Genomic DNA, 24,128 nt, shown 5'->3' on the forward strand with positions numbered 1-24,128 from the left:
GCCAGGCTTGCCGCACACACTACAGCACTGAACCTTCGTACGAGCCCCCCTGGCACTACCGCCATCCGGCTGTATTTCTTCCACTGCCTCCTCACCCACGGCCTTCTGGTCCAGTAGATCCTGTGCATCTTGCACAGTAAGTGATCCTCCGAGCCGTACACGTGTTTTTTTAGCTCTCCGGCGCTTACTTAATGCCTCATTGGCCTTGCGGAGCGAAGCGTTCTCTGACTGAAGGAGGGCCACCTGGTGTATCACAGCCATCGTACCCTTAGTAAGCTGGTCTATAGCAACCAATATCGAAGTCGGGGAGCTATTTTAATGGTTGGTAATGCGAGTCTTGATAAGCGTTGACTGTGAGTTGGCTTCTCGGGGGTTTTGTGGTGTCTGGAATACCCAAGGTAGTGCCGTGCCCGGCCTTAAGGATGGGGGTGTTGGCGTACGAAGCTTTATATCTAGCTTAGAAAGTACCCTTTCTGGATCGTATAGTACAAGGCCAGCACCCGCAAAGCTACCCTATATATTCTTCTCCGTTACAGAGGCGAAGAAGGCCTCGCGGAAAGCACAGAGGAACTCGAGCTTACTTATATGGTTAATATATATACGCATCAAATCCTCGATCTGGCGGCCGTACGCCTGCTTTAATGGTCCAAAGCAGCCGATATCGAGTGGCTGGAGGAGGTGGGAGGAGTGTAGAGGTATGTAGAGCGTAATAATATTGCTCTGCTAGCAGTAACGCTCGAATTTAGTCGAGTAGTGGCTTTCGTGGCTATCGAGGATTAATAACCGGTATTTGCCCTTCGTACGGGACGCTATATAATGGAATCCAGGAGGAATACTTAATCTAATCTAGGCCTACCGGATTAGTAATCCAGCCATTATCGGTAGTTACGATACGCTAGGTAGATAGTAAATTGCATTCGGTATACTAGTTAGTAAGGTAGTATTATGCGGTTAAAATGATAAAGGGCGGGATAGCCTAGCTAAAGGTATTAACTCTTTGGATTACCGTTGCCCATTCGCGGTTACCAGGCTGGGCCAGTTTTGCTTTGTTAAAGCCGTCCGAAGTTATAACCACTATACCTGCGAAGATAATACCCATTATAAACCTAGTCTCGTCGAAGTTATAGATATTATTATCTATAATACTGTATTTAGCCTTAGTGTTCCGTACGAGTATAAACTACTCAGTAATAACCTTTAGATCCTTGCACTTAGCCCTTTAGTAGTCGTATTTACGCGTAAAACGCGTACGGAGCTGTAGCTAGCGTTTAACGAAGTTATAGGCCTAGCGTTTGCTAATAGGAGGCGCGTCGCGTACGCGTAGCAGTTGGTTGGCTATATCTTCCACACCACTTAATCTAGGTGGGAATGCGCGTGTAGATAGCTTAAGGACGTACTGAACTATCGTCTTCTCCTCCAGATCCGTTAAATTACGTGAGTTGGCCGGAATATCGCGTCGCATTGGTCGGCCATTACGCCTATGGCGGAGGGTTGCTTCTGGGACGTTATATAACTTGGCTGCAGTGCGGATACTAAGATCCTCCTTATTTTGAATAGCTTCGAGGGCAAGAAGAAGTCTCGCTTCTTTTGAAGGGCCGTCCATGGTTGTTGGTGGTGAATTGTAGTAGAAGATATTGAAGAGACGCGTTGTGGTGGAGAGTGCGTCGCTCGCTTATCTGCGTCGCTCGCTTATCATGCACGTTATGGAAAGTTAGTCGTACATAGTTCCGCAGTATGCAATACAAGTGCATCTGTACAAGTGTTAATCAGGCGTTGTGATTATATTGAAACAAGTCTTTTATTGTGCGCTTTTCACCTGCACCGAACCATTCGTTTAGAAGTTACCTTCAACTGTGTATCCCTTTCAGAGGTTCTGGATAGGTGTCCGTCACAAAGAGAAGAGCCGTGTGGTAAGTGGTATGACCGATAGAATGGTCGCTTTATCAAGCCAAAAATAGAAGAAAAGTCACGTAGTAGGCAGGTAGGGAGTGACGGATTTTATTTAGTCAAATAGCTACCACGACCCAGAGTCCCCTAAAACGGAGAGCAAATACGCTGGCGAGCTCGTTCTTAGTCCCCGTTTTGGTGGAGGAGTTGTTTGAGGGTCCCAAAAACGGGAGCCTCCCCACCCGGCCTCCTTCTCGTCCCTGTAGGAGAGGGAGGCTCCAAACTCGGACTATGAAAGAGCCGCTTAAAGTTGTTGTTTTTGGAGAATGGCGAGCGTAGGGTGAGCGGTGGTAAGCGGTGGTGAGCGGTGGTGAGCTAAAGGTGAGCCGAGGGTGAAGTGAGCCTGATTTTGGGCTAACCGTTCTCGGACCAGACACAAAAGGTTTTAGAGACCGACTACCTATATAATCACACCTGACAATATTTTGGCTCAGTCCGTATTAGTCTTACAAGGTGAGCAAAAGGTAAGCGTAGTGAGCATCACCCTAAGCTAAAGTGGGTCTAAGGACAGCTCGGCTATACTTACCGCAACCAAAACTAATCATAACTTCCGTTTTCTCCTTATGTATATTAGAAGCCTATTATTAAACCACTAGAACCTCCATTTATATTAAAATTGTAACTTTAGATATAGATAAACTTGCTCAATTCTTTTTCACAAAAGAAGAGACTTATGAATTGCAATATTATAAAGATCTAGTTACGACGGCGAGAATGTGTGTAGCAGACTAGCTGTCTGTTGCTGTTTCTATTTTGTTAAGGGTTATCTCCGTTACGTCTAACTTACAAACGGTTCCTATCTAAGGTTGCCTTTGAGTGAAGACCGCTCGATGCCTTCACTTTACAGACGCCAGCCAGCGCTCTATAAACGCTAGCCGGAGCTTCTTTAAGCAGGAGCCCATATATTTCTACGCATTTAGCCAGCTACTTCGTATCTCCCTTCTGACTTGGCTCTGACTATTTTTAACTCCGCCACTCTCGGGTTCACCGAAGTCTGCTGCTGCTCTATACCAGTTAACATATTCAATGTTCGCGGCCTCTAAGCTAAGAAGCAAGTCAGTTCCCACATCGGCAGTGGAATCATAACTCAACAGCTCTCTTCCCTCTATAAAGTGTTAGAAATCGCAGGGTTATCGGCAATACCGAGAGGAATAGAATCCTTGTTGATATGTGAATCTAAGTTCTTTCTGGGCGGGCCCCACAGCCCTCCCTTCCCCCCACCCACACTCCTAAATAAGGTACTAAGATTTTCCATGTAGCTGCCCACTATCCTAAGTGATTCCCAGGTCCTTAAATCGTTTCTTTAGACCGAGCTGAAGGCTTCGCTCGATGAATATATCGATGATCGTTCCAGCTCTTCTCAGACTTGATAGAGGCTGTGGAGGCGGGCAACCAGGAGGTGTTTACGGATAAGCTCTTGCCTTAGGGATAATTGTGGGCCTTGAAAGCTGAGCCAGTAAAGCTCAGGAGCGCTCACATCCTGTCATTAGGAACCAATCAGGAGTGGACCGATGGACCGGGGCGGAGCACACAGTCCTCGGTCCCTACCGTGGACCGGTGGGTTCGGAACGGTCCTCGGTCCTATGATGTATATATACGGAGGAACTGGCCAGTGTAGATAGTTCCGTAGTATGCAATTCACATCGTGAGTTCTAGGACCAAGCACTTACGAGAGACAATTGGTCTTGTTGTGTACCTTTTGGCTACACCGAACCGATATTCAGAAGCAGCCTTTAACCCAGTATCCCTTTCAGAGGTTCTTATCAGGGGTTCGTCACACGGAGCTGCTGGACCGTGACATTGATGCCTGTTACTGCTGTTGGGCACCGGAAGACACGGGCGGCTGTGAACGGCAACAGTGGTGTCTGGCATCAGACCAGCAAGAACCGGATTGTTCCATTTGAAGACCGTTATATGGAATGTCCCGAGAGGAGTTGACTTGTTACCGAACTGCTCGATAAGAACTTCATCCGAGCCAGCAGTTCACCAGCGTCAGCGCCTGTCTTATTTGTGAAGAAGCCAGGAGAAGGCTTGCGGTTTTGCGTCGATTATCGGGGTCTCAATGCGATTACCCGCAAGGATCCTCTTCCTCTGATCAGACAAGCTCGCGAACGCCCGCGAGCTTGCTTCCCAACAGCTCCCGAAGTCCATCTGCACAAAGACCCTGCACCGCCATACCATTGGACAAAAATGTTCTGGTCTCCGGCTTCTATCTGCCACTCGCAAGTGCCATTTTCCAGGGCACGACTGACGCGCCGTCCCCTCCACCCCAATAATTCCCCAGCAAGATACGGCATTTTTGCCGTCGAGGATGCCTATCGATATCTGGCTTTGAAACCCGGAGCCTTTGGCGACTGGTAGGTTCAACAATGTGATTCCCCATCTCAGCAACCCTACCGCCGGTATCCACACTCTGGAGTTTTATAGACTCCAAAAGCGAAGGGGGAATATGCTTTATCGAACGACGGATTGGTAAAATAGACCCCCACTTCTGGATGGGCAACGTTGATTATGCGCTATGGGTTGTGTTGCCGAGCCTGCCTAGCGCCAGTATCGGTTGGTTTTATAATCAGGCCCGAGGGTCGCGGCAAGGCTCATTCTCGATAATAAGGGGTAAGGAATCAGACGAATGTGATCCTAAAATATCATTCTGGGCGGAACGGCCTGCACCTCTGCTAGCAGATGGAACAAGGCAGGGTTCGCTTGATGTCCGGCCGAACGGGGCTGTCAAACCTATACAATGACAGCTGCACAGTGCCACATTGCGGGCGGCTAAACTTCCTCTTCAACGCCTGCCAACATCTTCAGCCTGCCAACAACTTCAACCTACCAACAGCTTCAACCCACCAACAGCTTCAACCCACCAACAGCTTCAACCTAGCAACATCTTCAACCTGCTAACATCTTCAACCTGACACCATCTAAAATACTCACTCCGTTGTCTCTTCACGTTCCGCTCACTGTCCTTCCTCATTGACCACAAATTCCCCTCGCATCAGATCTCCAACAATTTCATCCAAAATGTCTAACCTTGCGCGTGTCATTTCCAAGGTCTTCCGCCGGGAGCCGAACAGCGCAACCGCCGACACCACCGCCCCAACAGTGGCATGGCTCTTGGCTCACCGAGATGAACGCAAGGGGCAACCAGCACACAGCAAAGGCAAGACCCCCACAGTATCCCTGTACCGCATGTACGAGTATCTGGTCACCGGGTACATCACCGGCCTGCGATCTGAAATCGAGTACTTCTATAACCAACCATCGTGGGCTGTTTCCGACATCCCGGACCCTATCGACCCAGACCCGGAGCGGTACGCCATCCTCGCTGTCTTGCCATCAAATCTAGTAACGGCATTCAACCGTCTGATCGAGCGCGGACTGCCGCGCGGCAGTCCCGCTATTATCACTGGCGCCGCAGCGGAGAATGCGTTGAAAGCCCGGGAGATTGTCCTGGAAACGGAACCGGCCTGGGTGGCAAAGGTGCCGGCGTTGCGGCAGACTTTGATTATACCAGATAAGTCCGGTAAGCAGCCGGCGGAGGAGAGCAGGAGCAAGCGATTTTTGGACATGAATATCATTGCGGAGGAGCCTCACGTACTTTTTGTATAAAAGTAGTACATACAATGCTATATCATCACCTTGACCGGTCGCCTTCGCTCGTCATCCCGTAGGCCGCCTACCATGGCTGCATTAACAAGCAGGTATTTCGCCTCGGCAGCAGTGCCGAAAAGTGTGAGTAAAAACGCCTTCAGCGTCCATAAAAGATTCCAGAACCCACCGCCGGTAATTACAGTATCTTCATATGCTCTCTGCAACCCATCAAACTGCAGCCACTCCGTACCCGCACCCTCATGAACATGTCCAAACACATGCAGCTTGGGGCGAACTCGCCATAGTTCCCGCAACAGGTAGTCACAACCTAGTCTTTGCAGATCGAGATGTGCACGCGGAGGCCCATGGGTAATCAGTATATCGACACCTTTTGGTGTCGCTCCCGTCCAGACGTCTTTTCTGCGGGGATACTGGAAGGCCCAGTTCCCATGGCGAGGGGAGCGAGGACTGCCGTAAACGCGTAGTTGGCGACCGTTGGCGCAGGTAACGGTCGTCTCACTGTTCTCGAGATAGATGATATCGCCCCAGTTGATCATCTTGCCAGCCGCCTTTCCTGCATTGAAGTTATCGCCGCGATCGCCTGTATAGGATTCGTCGAGGAGTAAGTCGTGGTTTCCTGCAACGACGATCTTGACAGGGTGTGACTGGGCGCGCAGCCATGTAACTGCAGTCTGCAGTTCCTGTAAGGATCCCGACTGCGTAAGGTCGCCGGCGTGGATGAGGATGTCACCGTCCGGCAGCGCGGGTTGGCTGTTGTGGGTGTCGGAAATACAAACAACTGAGACGGGGTGTATCGGCTGTATGGGAATAATTTGTCCCCACGTGTAGAGCTTGTGCGCGAGGAAAATGCATGGCTGTTGAACAAATCGCTGCCAGGCGCTGGGACGTGGCCGGTTGAGCAGCGCATCGAGACCTGACATGAGGGAAAGTGGAGACCCGCTCGCTGGGAATTCCGATGTGACTTGAGGGAGTCGTCGCGGGAAGACTAAGGTAGAGAAATTCTGAATGTAAACCGAATATTCCCTCGCAAGGCACCAGAAAAATGGGGGAAAATAGCTGGGATATACAGCAGACCCAAAGCACTCTGATTGAAACGAACCTGGAATAGCATTTTGGTTTGTTGTGATAGTGGACAGCGCACGGGCCACTACCAACCGCGCCGTGCCTCCCAGTGATGGCATATGGAGGTGGCTGTGTTATAGGATAGGGCCAACAGCCTGGTTGTATGCTTCGAGGCTGCAGAATACACAGTGCAAAGAGTTTTCAGGTACTCCGCCTCAATATCAGGGCCACCGATGGGCGATCTGGTCAGCGCGTCCAAAGTCCGCCTGAAGTAATCAGCCCCTTGTGATGACTACCTTTTGAGACAAGTACTTACCGTTAGAAATAGGTAACGTACATGATAAGCGAGTGCACCAGATAAGCGAGTGCACCACTTTTTACCACCCCATCAACACTATCCTCAATTACAATATATTAATATAAGGAATTAACTATAATTACATCAGAAAGAGCTAAATCGGATGCTTCTGCAGCCTCCTGGCAAGTGCGCGCATTATGGCCCGGCTTACCGCATACACTACAGCACCGAACCTTCGTACGAGCCCCCCTATATTACTACTATCCGGCTACGTTTTTTGCACTCCCTCCCCATCCACAGCCTTCTAATCCAGTAAATCCTGTGCCTCTTGTACAGCAAGTGACCCTCTAAGACTCACACGTATTTTCTTTTAGCTCTCCGGCATTTCTCATGGCCGTGATGAAGGCTCGATCTTTGAACCTGTCAAAACCCTCCAATACCAGCGTAAATCCTCCCATTTGAGCTTCCGAGCGATAAGGTCGTCATTGAGGGCGCGAGAAATTCGGTCTTTTTCGGCGGCGGTGAACTCGGTGGGCCTACGCCCTCGACGGCCGGTACGCGGAGTCAACGGCGAATTGCAGGCGAGTTCAACTTACCTAAGGGACGCGCCAGTAGCCTAGGAAATGGCTTCGTAAGTGAATTTTGCGTCCTGGCGCAGGGTTCGTATTCGAAGCTATAGTCGGTCGGTCGGTCAGTCAGTCAGTTGAGCCGTTGAGGGTTAGGGATAATATATGGCTACCTTTTGGTCACGCGTGAGATCTGGGTGTCTGTATGGCTTTAGGTGCCAGTGTGGCCGGTATTGCCTTGCCAATTAAAGCCGGTAAAATCGCTCGGCCGAAGGTGAGGTGTAGGTGTTGATGTGTTTAACCGAAAGATGCCCTCCAGTGTCATGTCGTTCTGCTTGGATACCAATGCAAACCCGAGACGTGTACCATCCATGATGAAGAGGAGACCGAGTTTCTTGGCGTCTAGACAGCAAAAGCTGGCATTGTGATTGTGCTGGATCGGTTGATCCCTGGTGGTTCGGCATGAGAGAGCGTCGAGAACGTCTGGATGTGCTCCATCGCCGTAGTCGTTGAGGAACGTGCTGCGCTGTTCGTCTCGCGGGCACCATTTCATAATTGCTGTTGATCGTGGGAATACGCCGGACTCATCACGGAAGGATGAGTTGGTGGAAAGGTAGATGGTTAAAGGGCAGAATGGAAGTAGTAGCTAATTAAATAGGTAAGGTAGCTGGATCAAGCTACGTCTGGCAGGTATTTTGATTTGCAGTAGGCCCACAGAACGGGGACCTTGCAAAATCTGATAATCTTGATTACTCCTTCCCCTTCCTCTTATCCTAGGTAGGTATATTACAAATCGGCCAGACGCCTGAACGCCAAATTTTGATGCCACGTCATGTCGAGCCTGGCTCAACGGTTTATTCCGCCCCGACAGCAATGCCCTGGTCAACCTCACCACCCTTGTCCATCGGCGACAGGTTCGCCTTCGCAGGTCCAGTCACACAGATGCCCTCCTTGGAGAAGCGACTGCCATGCACCGGGCAGTCAAAGCTCTTCTCAGCAGAGTTCCAGCAAACGACGCCCTTGAGATGAGGGCAGAGAGCACTGTATGTATGCACCTGACCGTTCTCGTCCTTGTAGACAGCCATGGGCTTCTTGGTTTTCTAATGCTCTGTTAGTCACCGGACTCACACGTTACAAAGTCTGACTAAACTTACCGGATTCAACACACCGCCGCAGCCAGGCGCGAGATCCTCAATATCGGTGATGTCGCTCTGCAGAAAGCGCTTGTACTGGGCATTGATCTGCAAGTCGTGCGAGATCAAGCTCGGCAAGCTTTTGAGGATACTCGCGAGCCGGTTCGGCGCATACAGCGTGGCCCAATCGTTGGTCACTGTGTTGCCCTCGATCTCGTCCGCAATGAGCTTCCCAGCAAGCGTCCCGTGTGTCAGTCCATCGCCAGAGTCTCCCGTCACGATGTAAATCTTATCACAGCCCTGATTCTTGCCGATGAATCCCAAGAAGTCGACTGGCTCAAAGATCTGCCCGCTCCACTGGTAATCGATCTTGCCAGCCTGAGGAAACCGCTCACGAGTCCACTGCTCCAGCTCAGCATACCGCGGTGTTGTCTCCTCCTGGCCAACTTTGTGATCGCAGCCGCCAACAACCAAGTAGTCATCCTTGTCGTCGCAAGCTGTCAGGCGTACGTACTTGTACTCCTCGGCATTGTCATACAGTAGGCAGTCCTCGATGCTGCCTTTGGGTACGCGGATGGCAATGCAGTAACTCCGGTAGAACTCCAACTCGGTAATGACCGACAGCTTCTGCAGCGGCACGCACGTCGCCTCCACGGCATTCTCGGCCTTCACCGTGTGCCCATTCTCCGTCTGAATCTCGACCCTCTTGTGGCCGAGGCCAAGAACTTCGACACCCTTTTCCGCGACCGACATGACCCGAGTGCGCGTGTAGCACTGGAAATTGGGCTGCTGCTTCAGCCAGTTGAGCACACCAACGAGATACTGGGTTGGATGAAAGGTCGCCTGATTGTCAACCACCATACCACCTCGCTGGTCGATGTTGCCACTCCAACCTTTGACCTTCAGATTGGGCTGTTTTTCGGGCCAGATTGGTTAGCAAATATTCGAATCATGTTTCCACTTGAAGACATTATAATCAACTCACATCAAACCTGGTGTGCATGCCGATCTTCTTCTGCATTTCGGTCTCCTGTTTCAGCTCATCGATCTCCTGGTCATGCTTCTCATGCCCAACAGGAAACTGGCTAATGTCGTAAGCAGGCAAACGACGGTATTCGCACTCAATCCCAAGCTCTTGGGCGATCTGCCCAATCCTGTCCCTCGCCCAGGCATGACTCTCGGCGGCAATCTTGGCACCACCCTCCCCGTGCTTCTTTGCAATCTCAACGAAACCATCGTCCAAGTCGTTGGTCAGATGGCCGGATGTGCGACCTGTCTCACCAGAAAGCACATCACGTGCCTCAAGCATGACAACATTCTTGCCGCGGCGGACGAGCTCGTAGGCGGTCGTGATGCCAGAGATGCCGGCACCGATGACGGCTACATCTGTCTCGAGATTGCGGTCGAGGGTGTGAAACTTGGGGTATTGATCGTAGGGGACCTTGTGGACCCAAACCGAGTCGGCGGCCCCCGAGGTCTGCATCGTGTGCTGAGGGTTTGAGCTGGCAATAGTGGCCATGGTTGCGGCGAGGGGAAACTTGTTGACTTGAGAGTAGCGAGGGAAGAATTGGAGTCTTGCTGAGGTGTTGCGGGAGGAGGACGGGGAGGTATTTGTTCGAGATGAAACAGCTGTGTGCATATAGGCGGTTGCGAAGGGTGCTGCTAATGGTCTGGTGACGTCACCACATACGGGCAATGACAGGCGCGAAGCTGTTGGTTGTTTGGTTATGAAATTTCTTTGAATGGCCCTAGCCGTCGTTCGGGTGGAAAGAGAAAGGGTTGAGAGTGCCATATTTGCCGGCTGCAATTGGGGTAATGAGCAGACTATAAGTGCGACTTGGAGGACCGGAAAGCATGCTATGGCTGCCTGGGCAAGATGGGAAGATCAGGAAGTTTCCTACACGGCTTGGGAACACAAATTGTCTCATTGGCAGGCATGAGAGAGTTGTTACAGGTTCTCTTAACATTGGTGGTGGTCATGAGGGTTCGATGTGCAAGGTGTATGACGACACCACTTCTTCGGGGCGGAGGAAATCACCCGGCTGCCGGGACCTGCAGATGCGGATAAAAGTGGGGGCTGCGAGGTTAAGCTTGGCACACCACCTCACCATTCTTGACCTTTGGTTGCACCGCCAAGCATCGCCAACCTGGCCGTCGTCGGGATTGATCCTGCCCGGTTCCTGCCGGTTTTTTTGTGGTGTTTTGGCCCTCCCTCTCGGTGGCCTAATATTTGGCCGTGCCAGCTATGCATCCCTGTCCACACGTTTGCGGTCTCAATATGGGGGTCGCAGATGTTGAATCCCAGCCCCATAGATCGCCCCTTATTCAGTATCCAAACTGGGTTATAAGTCTCGACATTGCTACCTACAACCTCTACCAACGAGATTGTTGTTAGTGCGGCCAGGGCTATTTGCACCAAAAGACCCCTGTCACGCTAACAACAATAACCGTGGCAGAGGTGTAGAACCAACAGCCGCCACGGCAAGCGAAACGAGCCAATGATACCTTGAACATCACGGCCGCCATCAGCTTGCACCATCTACCAGCATGAAGTGGACTAAGCGGTTACACAGGGGTCGAAGGTCGCATTCTTATCGACTGCGCCCCTTCGCCTGAGCCTTACAAGGTACGACTCTTTTCCAGTTTTCTTCCTCGGTCCTGTTCTTGTTCAACATCGCACAGCAGAGATCGGCCTGCAAGGATGGCATCCCTCACATTCCTCCTATTCTTCCTCGCGATACTCACAAACCACCGCGTGCTCTCGCAGCAAGCTGTCAGCAAATGCTTCTACCCCAACGGCGACGAAGCCCCCGGCGACTTCCCGTGCAACCAAGACGCGAATGGCGCGTCAGTCTGCTGCAATGGCGATAAAGGGTACACATGCATGACAAACAAATACTGCCGTGGCCCAAGACAGGAACTCGTCAGGGGCTCATGCACCGATTCATCCTTTCCTTTCGCCGACTGCCCGAAACCATGCGGAAACGGAACCCCGGGGGACATCGTCTCATGCTCCAACGTCACCAATACCGACACTGCCTTTTGCTGCCCAGGAGACGCCGGCTGTTGCGACAGTGGGAACGGCCAGTTTGACGTCTTTCCCTCGCGGCCAAAAGTCTGGGCGGAGTGGTCAAAGTCTTCGAAGAAGTTCGTCGTTTTGGAGGCCCTTGCCACATCAACGACAAGCAGGTCTTCGTCAAGGCGGGTTTCGACATCGACAACACCAATCGAGACAGTCTCGGACACAAAGACAGACTCTACATCAGACCGGGAAACTGCCTCCCCATCCCCATCTTCAACGCCCGACTTTCCCGTCCCACCCGAATCCAACACCTCGGCTTCACCAGTCCCGCCAGCATCAGAAGGTCTCACCACCGGCGCCAAAGCCGGTATTGCTGTTGGAGCTGTGGCCAGTACGATACTGCTCATCGCGGTGGTGTTTATGGCTTACAAGCTCAAAAAGTACAAGCAAGGGCAGGGTGGCAGTTATGAGCATCACACACCGCAGAGCAACTGGAGCACTGCTATCACCGAGGTAAACGGCAACAACGATACCGGCTACGTCTACGGGACTGCGCCAAAGGAGCTGCCTTCTGCGTGGGAGAGGCCGGTGAATGCGCAGGAGATGGACGACGGTACGAATCAGAGGTACAACAACCGACCGGCGGAGATGGACGGGCAGGGGTATAGGTAATTTATTCAGAATTGATACTGTGGGAACGGGTGGGGAGCCTGGTGCTTGCTACATTATGGAGTGTAATCGTGTGCAGAGAGAATTGAGGTAGTAGATAGATTGTCGGTGTAATGCATCATTGAAGTAGTAGGTAGATTGTAGATGTAATATCTCCTTGATGAATGATAGATGATAAACGCAGAATACCTATGTTATGAAACACCCTCAGCAAAACGCCCCGAAGCCGGATATCCAAACCAGTCCCATGCATGTGATCCCATCTACGCCCCCCAAAAGAAAACCCAAATATAAAAATCACCTGTCCAGATACCCATCAAGATAATCAATGATTTCCAAAATACAAAGCAAAAAAGCCCGCCATATCCGGAACGCAAAGGACCACAACGCTAGCCCTTTGATGAGCCCCGTAATTCAAGACGGGTACCCCGTCGCGCCCAAAACCTCAACCTTCCTCGCAAACCTAACCTCCACCCGCTCCTTCACCACCTCCAGTCCCAACTTGACCACAAGCGTATACCCCCTCTGGATATTAAACGTCGTAAAATCCGGAACCAGATCCCCCTGGTCCCCCCAACTCCATGTCCCGCCTCGATACTGCTCAATTGAATACCTCTTCCCGCAAATCTCAAGCCACTTCATACTGAACCTTATCCCCAGCGAAGCGCCCAAATCCATCATTTTCCCACTGTCGGAATACGCCGGTGGCGGTGCGTCTTCAGTTTGAGGCAGCCGTTGCTCGTACCGGGTCTCTTCGCTGATAAAAGGGATTTCAATCCCTTTTCCATCACCACCCGGCAAGCCCAGAGCGGGCGTACTAAGTTCAAGTCTGGCAATGTCGGTTTCCTTCGTCATGTCATATTTATCGAGCACGCTCCCCTTCACCGAAACAGACGTGGTGGCCTTGATCTTGATTTTGAGGCTGACGAGACGGATTTTGATGTCGTTTTCTGAGGCGGCGTGCGGTTGCTCATGGAAAGGCCGTGCTGCTCGGATAGTAGAGCTCTCACCTTGCTCATAACCCGGAAGTCTCTCTCCTTCCGCTTCTTCCGTCTTCGTCACCTTCCCCTTGTTTTTCTCCTCGCGGTGTCTCTCATCCTCCTCCTCACTGTCATCCCCCAGCCCAGCAGTAAGCTCATGCAACTTCCACACCCCGACCCTCAACCCCCCAAGCAGCTCCCCCAACTGTATCCCCGCAGGTAAATCAACCAAAACCCTGAACCCCAACCTCGGCACTCTCGAACTCCTCACCATCTTGAGCATCTTCTCCTTAACACTCAGCTTATCCCCCTCCCGTCCAGCCAGCAACCGCTGCGATCGTATCACTTGGTTCGCCGACCAAAACCTGAGCATCTTCACCGTCTGCACACCCGCCAACGGCATCGAATACACCGCCACCGGCAACCTAGACTTGGCCACATGCTTAACATTACTATTGTGAAACGGCGCCTTGTCATATAAAAACGCCTCAAGCCAATACTCCACCCACGTCGCCTGCTTGCTCGATCCATGCCCTTGGTGCGACATCACCGAGCAGGGCAGGGGAATTTGCGGAGTCTGAAGTGGGACAAACGCCATTTCTGGATCCTGCTTGTTGCGCGCCCACCAGCCGTCCTCCTTTGTCGCGTTTGCCAACTTCGGGTTGAGGCAATGGGGAGGGATCTGCACCTGAAAATTCCACACTTGCCCTTCAGGGCTGTTTGGGGGAATATGCACCGGGCTTCCGTTGATGCATGTTACTTGCTGGCGAGGGAAGAGGGTGTATTCCGTGTTGTAGTGGTGCGTTGTTTGGCTTTCGCCCGAACCGGTGGTCTTCTCGATGCGTGCGACGGACCGGCCGTGGAGGAAGAGGATGAGCCATACTTCTGGGCGGACAATGTGCTCTTGTCTTCGGATCTGACCCGTGATTTTTTCGCCGGGGAAGAAGACAGTTCTGTCCGGGGTGGGCGCATGGAGGTGGATGGAGAGGTCTGGCGAGGATTTTGCTTTGTTTGGACGGATCATAATAAAATGTAACGCTGATGAAGAAAGATGCCGGTGTTAAAATTAATATAGACGGAAAGTAGGCGTGAGGTTGTTATAAAGTTTAGGGCAGTCTCGGCAGTGCTTGTTTGAGGGTGTCATGTGGGCCGTGGCCATGGTCGGCTTCGCCACGTTCCATTGCACTGTCCGTATTCCTCGCGTTCGGTGAGGCTCACCCGTGTCACCATCGGCTTTTTGCACTGCGACGCCGATCCGTCCTCCGTTTGACATCCGGGAATAGTGGGACTTTCCGAGCCGGAGGGCGGCAACAGCCAGACGGACTGAAAACTCCGAGCAACAGTGACCTGTTGTCCCAACCACGCGGTTCAATGCAGCCGCCCCCCGGAAATTGTTGTTGTGTGCCCCATCCACTATTGGCAGCAGCCCCGGTTTTGGTTAGCGTGCACAGCTGTAATGTCCGCTGATGAGCTGAACCCCTGGATGACCCCCTGTCTATTGACTTACAGAGTCCAGACCGCGATAAATGTTTAGCCAAGCAATCTCTGTATGAGAGACAACAGCAAACCGGTCTGAGGACTATAAACACCATGGCCAGCCCCAATGCAAGCTGCTCTCTTCTCTCTCAGGCCAGGCAACTGTCATTCATTCTTTGAACCCAGGACACTTTCTGTCCGTTCCACTCTTTCCCAGCCTGCCCCAGTCATTCATTGATACCACTTCACCATGCCTTCCTCCAAACTCTTGTCGCTCCTCGCCCTCCTTCCGGCTGCGGCTCTTGCAACCGACAATGCCTCGGTTCAGCCATCTGGGCTAGTCCGTCACTCTCTGACTGCTCAAGAGGGTGGTTCGCTTTTCAGCAGACACTCGAAGAGACAACTGGTCACTGAATCCTCGGCAAAGCGGGCCGGTACATTCTACACCATCAACGTCAAGTTCGGGACGCCTGGCCAAAATGTCCCTGTACAAATCGATACCACGCAACCCGAACTCTTCGCGAACCCTAGATGTTCCACGTCATCGAACCCATCCTTCTGCCAGAGCCAGCAGAGGTTCACCATGTCGAGCTCCCTCATCGATCTTGGGGTGCAAGGTTCGATGTCTCTGCGCAATGGTGGCTATGTCAACTGGCAATACGTGTCCGATTACATCGGTATCGGATGTAAGTTTGTGCATCATGGATGTTGTTTTAAACCGAGTTGGCTGACCTATATCCGTAGCCTCTAGGATTACCCAACAGATCTTTGGGGTTGCCTACGACAGTTCCGGACCGACGAACGCCATTCTTGGTCTCGGCCCATCCCTTCAAGGCTGGACCAATGGGTATCCCCTAGTTCTCGACAGTCTCAAGACACAGGGACACATCAACAGCCGGGCCTGGACTTTGGATTTGAAGGGACTTACAAGCCAGAGCGGTTCGGTGATTTTCGGTGGCATCGACACCAACAAGTTCATTGGGGACCTGGTTAAACTCCCCATTGTCCCTGCCGCGCAATCTCCTGATGGGTATACCAGATACTGGATCCGCCTCGATGGTCTCTCGGTCAGACAGGCCGACGGCTCAGTTGTGGATGCCTGGGCTAAGCCGGAGGGTGCAGCGGGTCAGCCATTCGTGATCGACAGCGGCGCGAGTCTCACTGCCCTTCCCACGTCCATCTACAGCCAGTTTGTTGCGGCGTTCCCTTCGGCCACGGCTAACGCTGACGGGACTTTGGTTGTTGATTGCCCTACTGAGGGTGAGGGTGGATCTGTCAACTTCAACTTCGATGGCAAGGACATCAGCGTTCCTTTCGGCGACTTTGTGTCTCGTGTGCCCGACACAGACACCTGTCTTTTGGGAGTTTATGAGGACAGCTTCCCTGTCCTTGGTACCAACTTCCTCAGGGCTGCCTACGTCGTGTTCGACCAAGACAACCGCAACATCCATCTCGCTCAGTCCGCAGATTGCGGTGCTGAGGCTCTTGTGGCTATTGGTACGGGTGTCGATGCTGTCCCATCGGTTACCGGCGCCTGCCCAGCTCCAGTGACCTCGACCACTACCACCGAGTCCGCTACGATCACAGAGGAGGTGACCTCCACCACTACCGAAGAGTCTGCCACCACGACTGAGGAGGCTACTACCACGACTGAGGAAGCTACTGCCACCACTGAGGAGTCTACCACCATCACAGAGTCCGCCACCATCACTGAATCTGCCACCGAGTCTGCCACCGAGAGTGCTACCGAGGCCGAAGAGAGCGAGTGCGAGACAGAGTATGAGTCGGCTACTGAGACTGCTACCGAATCGGCCACCGAGACTGCTACCGAGTCGGCCACCGAGACTGTTACTGAGTCTGCCACCGAGACCGCTACCGAGACCGCTACCGAATCCGTTGCCGAGACCTCAGTTGCTGAGCCCTCCATCACTGCGACCCAGACCTCTGCCGCCGAGACCTCGGTCGTGGAGACCAGTTCATTCCCCATCACCACCACTGCTGCTCCCCTCCTGACCATCACATACACCGAGACTTCGACCTCGACCATCACCTCATGCCCTCCTTCAGTTCCCAAGTGTCCTGTCGGCTCCGTCACCGTTGTTACCCAGGTCATCACAGCTACCACCTCCGTCTGCCCTCAGACCTCGGCCACCTACACCTTCCCTGCTGCCAACCCATCCGAGGCGCCTGTCGTCGTCACCCTCACCCCAGTCAAGCCGCTGCCCACTCCCGTCACCGTTCCTGGATGCAGCTGCACCGCTTCTCCATTCCCTACCGGACTCGCCCCCGGTCAGCCTACAACTTTGGCTACTGTGCCTCACATCGTCGCCACTGGTGTGCCCCAGGCCCCAGGCGCTGGTGTCCCCAACGTTCCGGGCACTGATGTTCCTCACGTTCCGGGCACTGGTGCTCCCCACGTCCCCGGTTCTGGCGCTCCTCATGTTCCTGGCTCCGGTGCTCCCCACGTTCCGGGCTCCGGTGCTCCCCATCTTCCCGGCACTGGCCTTCCCCATGTTCCTGGCACTGGCCTCGCCCCTGCCCCTACCCAGCCAGCCCATGGTGGCCACAATGGTACCAACCCGGTCCCCACCTTTGTTCCTCCTCAGGCTCAGCCCTCTGAGCCCGTGACGGCTGGATCCGCCAAGCTGTCCAGCGTGATGAACTGGGGCGCGGCGGCTGTAGTCGGTGGTGTCATTGCTGCCATGTTTTAATCGGAGTGTGAAGTTGTTGTGTATACTTCTTTTTGCGGCTGACGGTTGTTGGATCCGATTTCTGGTTGATTTTTCGGTTTATGTTCGATGGTGTTTGGTGCTTGGAAGTTAGAGGTAGACAATACAAATAATTTTTATTGGTTGGTGCTCTGAAAGATTTGTCCCCCACCTTCCCTGTGTTGTATCAATTCTTGAGGGAAGGTACGACCATGTGGTTTGTCTGATTGATTAGATAAGATCTCATTGTGGCTATTGACTGATATCACTGACATCGACTGAATCAATACTCCCGGAGCCGCAAGCCAGCATCACTTGGCTGCTGGAGGTAAACAAGGGACGGAAATTAACGAAGAACAACATTGACAACGCATGCAGAAACCCTAAGGACGCCATCGAGAACCTTCAGCTGGTGGGGCGACGTGCCAAACTTCCCAAAAGAGACGTGAAATCTCGGAAACTGTCCTATACTGCAGGGATTCAGATCGCTAGCGGCGAATCTGGCGATCCTTGCCCCCTGCATCTCTCCAGGTTTTCACGCCAACACACCAATCATGGATCATCGTGAGAGCCCCGGTTCTGCAGGATCCAGACCGTTCGGTGCCGCTGGCAACCATGTCATCGCATTCTAGGCCAAACTTCAAGCTCCACGCCGAGGTGGACAAGGTGACAAGCAGATATTACCCATTATCATTTCGTATCGTATTCCTTGACCTCCCTTCCTCACACTTTGCTTTGTGGTCACCTCACACTCGTTTTCCAGCCTACACTCACTTCAGTCACTCATTCGCCATGAAGCAGGGCCCCATCTTGCTGTCAGGTCTCACCTGGCTCCAAGTCGCAGCAGCGGCATGCTGTCGCAGCAACAAGTGTCTCAAGGGTGAGCTAGCCAGCAGATATTGGAGAAGTAGACGCTAACCTGTCCGTCTGCGCTGCAGCCGTCGTCTCCTCGGGTCTTGATGGACTCCAAGATTGCTCTACCAACTTGGCTGTGACCGTCACGCCAGCCCAGAGCACCGTTACCGAGACCGTCACTCAGTTGCCCACTGAGCACAACACCTTTGTCCACACGGCCTTCTTCACCGAGACTGTCACCACGACCGCCGAGACTAAAACTGAACTTTTCACCCTTCAGACCACCGTCACAGATGCTACTTACACTCAGCTCATCACCAACACTGAGACTGTGGTTGTTACCGAGACAGCCCAACAGACCGTCACGGCAACGAACACCGGTGCTGCCTATCCAGTCAAGGCACGAGGCGACACCCTCCTGGCCCCCGAGCCCGAGCCTACTTCTTCATTGTCGGGTTCTGAGCCATCCGCCATCCCAGAGTACGCCTCGGAACAATGCCCATCTTGGGAGGCCTACGTGAAGGCTTGCAGCTGTGCCGGTGTAGAACCCACAACCGTCACGGCTGAAGCTCCATCCGCGGCCACGGAGACAGTGTCATACACAGCGGACCCCATCACCGTCTCTGTGCCAACCACACTGTCTGTCACCGACACCGTCTACGTCTCTTTGACCGAAACCACTGCCGCCACCGATGTCGAGACAGTCTTTGAAACGGCCACAACCCAAGTCACTCAGACAGTTTCTGCCCACACCACCGTTACAGTCACGCAGACCACAACCACAGTGCTCCCCGCTGCAACATGCTTACCGCCTTCCCAGGTAAAGGCATTTAGAGGGTTGGCCACTGACTACGGTGGACAGACCCTCGCTATGTATGCTAACATGCTCAACGCCTTGTCGGGCGGGATGATTTGGCAACCCCCTTCCACATCCACGTCAACGTCGGTACAATACAAATACTTTTTCAAGCTCGACGACCAAGGACGCGTGGTTCTGGCCAAGGGAATTCCGCCCTACTCCTACACGTATGCTCTCTATGTAGCAACAAACTCGAATGGGGGTCTTTGGCCACAAGTCAACACAAAGGATGCCATCCAGAACTCGATCAACGCCGGGGGTTCGGTCGCATTCGTCAAGGGGTGCGTCAACTCTGTGACAGGAGAACTAACTTTGGACGCTGCGGGACGCAAGAATATTCTCTGGTGCGGACAGCAGATGTGGATGTCTACTGGGAATGGGGAGGAGATCAACCGCGGCACATGTACCGTCATGCATCCCAAGGCCACGGAAATCGAGGCTTCCTGGGGATAAGCCTTCGTCTTGCACATTTGAGGAGGGCAGTTGTTTTGCCATGCATTCTCGTGGCTCTCTGATCTCTGGAACTTTGTTTACTTTCTCAGGGGTAATCTTGGGAATGTTTATCTGACATAAATATCCATCTTGGTACATCACTGTAGCCATACCCTTTGTCCCCTTGCATTCAGGTCCGCGAGCGTGACAGGAAACCCGCTAATCGCAAATCGTTTCCCTCTGCCACGTTCATTTTCCTGCTGGTTGATGCTCCTTGCGTCACTCTCGTCGTCGGCCTGGAATTCAACCACAATGGCCTGCAAAGCTGCCTTGTCTCTGACACGCAACTCAAAGTCAAGCCTGAACTGTTCTATCCCCGTTCCGTCTGGATTGCACTCCCTCACTCTGACCATATCCCTCGGATTGACGGACCCGCTGGTGATGTCAGTCAGAGTCCTCCATTGTCTGTCCGCCGATGCCAAGCTCTTTTCCTCCTCGGCTGCTTCCTCAGTCGTCAGCTCTGTGTGATAAAACCTTGTCACCTTCCTCAGCAGCTCGCCCACAGCTGGCGCCTGATGCCTCAACCGACACCGCACCGCTCCCCGAAGCAACCTCCCATCCGGTCCGCCTGACGCCTGCTGATGAGACAAAGTAGACCTTGGAGAATAAGAGTCTGGTACCTCGAAAAAGAACATGCCCGCCATCAACACCCTCGCCACATTCTTGATCTTGTCCCTCCCCTGCCCACCAACCCCCGCCCACTCCCCTGTTTCCTTCAACAACCTCGGCACCTCCTCACACTGATACAGCTGCACATACTTTGGCTTCAATTCCGGGTTCAGCCTCATCAACCTCCCCCTTTGCGACCGCTCCGCGCCCTCCACCACCCCCTCCCATAATCTCTCCGTGTCCAGCTGCCGTTTTATCATTTTTTGCAAGGCAGTAAACCCCCTGAAGTTGCTCGCAAAAGGCATCTTGTCCGATTTTGGGCCTTGTTTCCCCGTCCCGAGCGACACAAGCGCATCAAGCACCACCCCGTTCCCCTCCCCACTCTCCCGAGACCAAATCTTTGTCTTTTCATCCATCGCCACTCGTGCCGGACAGTTGGCGTAAACCGCCCCGTCAATGTACTCCTGCCCCCCCACCCCCCATTCTCTTTTGAACACTGGCAAATAAAACGGCGCGGCCGCGGTGGCCATAGCCGCCTCCCAGATTTTGAAATCCTTCTCCAAATCATCTTCCCTTTCAAAACCAGATCTGCTGCTACCACCACCAACACTGTCAGTGGCAGAGGTAGTCAAAGGCCTGTTATAATTCCCAATCACAACCTCCGTATCCCCATCATCCCTCGTGCTCGTCACCGCAACCCTCACCCCCGACCCAAGCGCACCAGAAGCCAGCACCCTCTCGCTGTTGAACGTTGGCGCAAAAAGGCTCGTCTTGTCCCCAAAATACTGCTCCAACCCCGACCGCAAGGGCCGATCGCTATACACACTCTCCACCCTCCTGAAAACCATCGCCCCCCTCGTCAGCGCCCGCCACCCAAGTCGCGAGTTCTCAAACGTCGCGGTGGAGATCTTGCTGAAAAAGGCGATCATGTCCTGCATCCTGGTATCGATCCCGCTACCCCGCCTCGCCAACGGGGAAGAAGCGACGGCGGCAGGGTCGGAAGGGAGCTTCCCCGGAAAGGTCAGCGCGAGAGCAACGATCCCTCCTGTGCTGGTCCCCACGATGAGGTCAAACATCTCGGCCAGTCGGACGTTTGTCAGGCCGATTTCTTGCTCGAGCGCCTGGACGAGGGCGAGCTCGACGATGCCGCGGACGCCGCCGCCGTCGAGGGTGAGGATGCGGACGCCGGAGCAGCGGGGTCTGAGCTGGATGGTTTGGTGCCCGTCCTGGCCGTCGCAGAGGATGCAAGAGTCTAATTCGAAGGCGGCGGCTTTCCAGCGGGAGGGGGTGGAGAGCTCTTGGATGCAGCGGGGGCAAAAGGCGTGGCCGCACGATAAGGCGTGGTCGGGGGAGGAGAGGAGGCAGGAGAGGCAGGTTTTGGTAGAGAGGAGTTGGGTGAAGAGGGGTTTGTTCTGGGGGGTGAGTTCGCGGCGGAGTTTGAGGATGGAGGTGTCGACTTGTTGGTTGCCGTGATGGTTGAACTCGCGGTCTCGGAGCTGGAGTTGTTGTTGTTGTTGTTGTTGTTGTTGTTGTTGGAACTGTCCGGCGGGTTGGGGTTCGTAGCTGTCTTGGTGGGGAGGAAGGGGGGAGCGGTACACTTTGCGGTATAACTCGCAGAACCGAGCTCGTATGCGCTGGCGCCAGACGTCTCTGTTCCAGTCGTGACCGGGGACAAAGTCGCCCGGTACCGGCTGGAGGTTGTGTTTGTGGCCGGGACCGGACGGGGGAGGGACGTGCTGTTGGTGTTTGCCTCGCTTGCCACCGTGCCCCCGGACTTGACAGCTATATGGAGTCAGAGCGCCTTGTGAGTTCAGAAAGGTGTAAGAGCACTGCTCATGCAAGAGCTGGTACAAGGCCAGCCCGCCATCCCAGTACTTCCTCAAGTCCTGATCGAATTTGATCTCGGGGGTAAAAGTGGCAGAGTCCCGTCTCCGAGCGAGGATCAAGAGAGACAAAGCGATGACATTCTCAATCATGCGGTCCATACCAGCAAGCTGGGTGTTGTTCACCCTGTTTTCACGGTCATACGCCAGCCGCAGAAAGTTGGCAATATGTTCCCTGAGATTGGTGGGTGTGTGATTGTCGCGACAGGTGGCCTTGTAAAAGTCGAGAGGTGTGCTCGACTCGGAAAAATGTCGAAATGTGTTGGACAGAAAGAGAGAAAGCCCAGCGACGTTGTAGCGGGTCAAGCTCTCCGCTCTGATATCCCGCTCCTCGACAACCGCACGATCAAGAATACGCTTGAGGTTTCCGAAATGCTCAAGAAGCTTCTCTGGCTTGCCATGGTTGTCGACATGGTTGTTATCAGGGATGTAGCAAAGGTGAATGCTGCGGAAGAGCTGACGATACAAATCGTTATTACTCCTGATCATCAACCCTAAGCTCGTGGACGCGTTGAAGCGCTCGACAAAAGTGGCAATCACTCCGGTCCTCTTCCACAGGGCTGGGCTCTGCGACTCCAGAAACTCTTGTTTCAGCATCTCCGGCGTGCTGTCCTTTTTGTCTGGGGTGTACTTGTTGCGAACAACGATCAATGTCTTGCCAGACGGTTGGTTGAAAGTCTTGAGCATTGCTCCGGCAGCCCACTCGAGGATCCGAGGAAAGTCGTGTCCTTTGGTTTTGGGATTCTGCGTGACAAACACAACAACGTCACTGACAGCGTAGAGAAACCGGGCGTAAAACAGGTCAATCCCTGCTTTGCCTCTGCCGTAGTCGTCGGCCTTGATGGTTCTCGTTTCCACCTGCTCGTCAGGATCTTCTGTGTCCGGGACGGCCTTCTCAGCGTTGGTGAGAGCAAAATCGGCTGTGAACCCTTCACAGTCAGCTAAAAGTAGGGGGTATTGAGGATCTGGCGACGGCTCTGGTTGAGTGGTGATGTTGTTGCGATAAAGGTGGACTCCAAAGGTAGCGGGATCGTCGCCGCCCTGTGAGACTGGCAACTCGTGCTTCTCAGGGCGGTCCAAGACGCTTTGTAACAGGTTGTACAACGCGTTCTCTCGACCCAAAGCGCCCGAGGAGTCTCCTGCTCTCTGCTCGGCTAGTCCGAGTAGAAGCATTGCCCTAGCGACTGTGGACTTCCCAGCATATGTATTTCCAATGAACGACACGATGCTCGGATAATGGTTCCCCGTGATCCTGTTTCCAGTTTGGTGAGGGTCGCAAAGACGTCGAAACCGGTCGTACAGCCAGAGTTCCGGCTTGTCATCTTCTTCTTTTCCCTTCTTGACGCTAAACCAGCGCGCAAGCTTATCGTGGCCGTGGAGTGCCTTGATTTGAGCATCATCAAGGTCGGAACAGGTGATGGCCTTGATGAACATTTCTGCTGTCGGGTTGGCTGGTTGATGAAGAGCTTTGAGCTTCTCATTTGTGAATTGCTCGATGTGCTCGTTCCAACATGAGTGATGCTCAGAACAGGGAATGTTTCGGCAATCGTCAATAGTGCAAGAAATACAATAGGAGTCGTTGCATTTGATGCACCGCCGACCTATGGGCTTCCCATGATGGGGGCTGGAGGGCTTTTCGCACAGAAAACATTGCATTTTGAGTACCTTGCTGATGGGTGGTAATTGTAGTAAGCTGAAATGTTTGGGAATAAATTGGGTTTGTGAATGGTCTTCTTGGATTCAAGACAAGCGAAGCACACTGATATAACAGTACTAAGATATGACAAGGCCTCAATTTATACTACGGTAGATCATAAGGTACCCCCCCTCTGGAACTGACCTGGTAGCCAAGATCATCCCGAAGAGGGGTGCATACCTACGACCGTGAAGACGATAAGAGAGAAACATAACCGGCGTGTCGAAGTGGATCTTGATTCGTGGGAACTGTGGTGATGTA

At 53.2% G+C, this 24,128-nt stretch overlaps 9 protein-coding genes across 9 annotated transcripts; 5 read left to right on the plus strand and 4 right to left on the minus strand.

Moving 5' to 3' along the window:
* Nucleotides 1-3,885: 3,885 nt before the first annotated feature.
* On the plus strand, nucleotides 3,886-4,308 carry PODANS_3_9920 (uncharacterized protein; the record flags this gene model as incomplete). Its single annotated transcript, XM_001909767.1, has 1 exon — nucleotides 3,886-4,308. A coding segment is annotated over one exon (423 nt), but the record flags the coding sequence as incomplete, so codon positions are not given.
* A 660-nt stretch (nucleotides 4,309-4,968) lies between these two features.
* Nucleotides 4,969-5,556, plus strand: PODANS_3_9930 (uncharacterized protein; the record flags this gene model as incomplete). Its single annotated transcript, XM_001909768.1, has 1 exon — nucleotides 4,969-5,556. One exon carries the CDS (start codon nucleotides 4,969-4,971, stop codon nucleotides 5,554-5,556), a length of 588 nt encoding a protein of 195 aa, XP_001909803.1.
* Nucleotides 5,557-5,573: 17 nt separating this feature from the next.
* On the minus strand, nucleotides 5,574-6,740 carry PODANS_3_9940 (uncharacterized protein; the record flags this gene model as incomplete). Its single annotated transcript, XM_001909769.1, has 1 exon — nucleotides 5,574-6,740. The coding sequence occupies one exon, from the start codon at nucleotides 6,738-6,740 to the stop codon at nucleotides 5,574-5,576; it is 1,167 nt and encodes a 388-aa protein (XP_001909804.1).
* A 1,599-nt stretch (nucleotides 6,741-8,339) lies between these two features.
* On the minus strand, nucleotides 8,340-10,410 carry PODANS_3_9950 (uncharacterized protein; the record flags this gene model as incomplete). Its single annotated transcript, XM_001909770.1, has 3 exons — nucleotides 8,340-8,585; nucleotides 8,640-9,530; nucleotides 9,604-10,410. 3 exons carry the CDS (start codon nucleotides 10,408-10,410, stop codon nucleotides 8,340-8,342), a joined length of 1,944 nt encoding a protein of 647 aa, XP_001909805.1.
* A 909-nt stretch (nucleotides 10,411-11,319) lies between these two features.
* PODANS_3_9960 (uncharacterized protein) lies at nucleotides 11,320-12,312 on the plus strand (the record flags this gene model as incomplete). The annotated part of the gene is made up of 1 exon (XM_001909771.1): nucleotides 11,320-12,312. The coding sequence occupies one exon, from the start codon at nucleotides 11,320-11,322 to the stop codon at nucleotides 12,310-12,312; it is 993 nt and encodes a 330-aa protein (XP_001909806.1).
* Nucleotides 12,313-12,723: 411 nt separating this feature from the next.
* On the minus strand, nucleotides 12,724-14,313 carry PODANS_3_9970 (uncharacterized protein; the record flags this gene model as incomplete). The annotated part of the gene is made up of 1 exon (XM_001909772.1): nucleotides 12,724-14,313. One exon carries the CDS (start codon nucleotides 14,311-14,313, stop codon nucleotides 12,724-12,726), a length of 1,590 nt encoding a protein of 529 aa, XP_001909807.1.
* A 702-nt stretch (nucleotides 14,314-15,015) lies between these two features.
* PODANS_3_9980 (uncharacterized protein) lies at nucleotides 15,016-17,476 on the plus strand (the record flags this gene model as incomplete). The annotated part of the gene is made up of 2 exons (XM_001909773.1): nucleotides 15,016-15,451; nucleotides 15,510-17,476. 2 exons carry the CDS (start codon nucleotides 15,016-15,018, stop codon nucleotides 17,474-17,476), a joined length of 2,403 nt encoding a protein of 800 aa, XP_001909808.1.
* A 612-nt stretch (nucleotides 17,477-18,088) lies between these two features.
* On the plus strand, nucleotides 18,089-19,640 carry PODANS_3_9990 (uncharacterized protein; the record flags this gene model as incomplete). Its single annotated transcript, XM_001909774.1, has 2 exons — nucleotides 18,089-18,353; nucleotides 18,412-19,640. The coding sequence occupies 2 exons, from the start codon at nucleotides 18,089-18,091 to the stop codon at nucleotides 19,638-19,640; spliced, it is 1,494 nt and encodes a 497-aa protein (XP_001909809.1).
* Nucleotides 19,641-19,777: 137 nt separating this feature from the next.
* Nucleotides 19,778-23,827, minus strand: PODANS_3_10000 (uncharacterized protein; the record flags this gene model as incomplete). The annotated part of the gene is made up of 1 exon (XM_001909775.1): nucleotides 19,778-23,827. The coding sequence occupies one exon, from the start codon at nucleotides 23,825-23,827 to the stop codon at nucleotides 19,778-19,780; it is 4,050 nt and encodes a 1,349-aa protein (XP_001909810.1).
* Between the last annotated feature and the right edge of the window lie 301 nt (nucleotides 23,828-24,128).

Source organism: Podospora anserina, chromosome 3 (assembly GCF_000226545.1).
Source record: "Podospora anserina S mat+ genomic DNA chromosome 3, supercontig 2".
In the NCBI taxonomy this organism is placed as follows: domain Eukaryota; kingdom Fungi; phylum Ascomycota; class Sordariomycetes; order Sordariales; family Podosporaceae; genus Podospora; species Podospora anserina.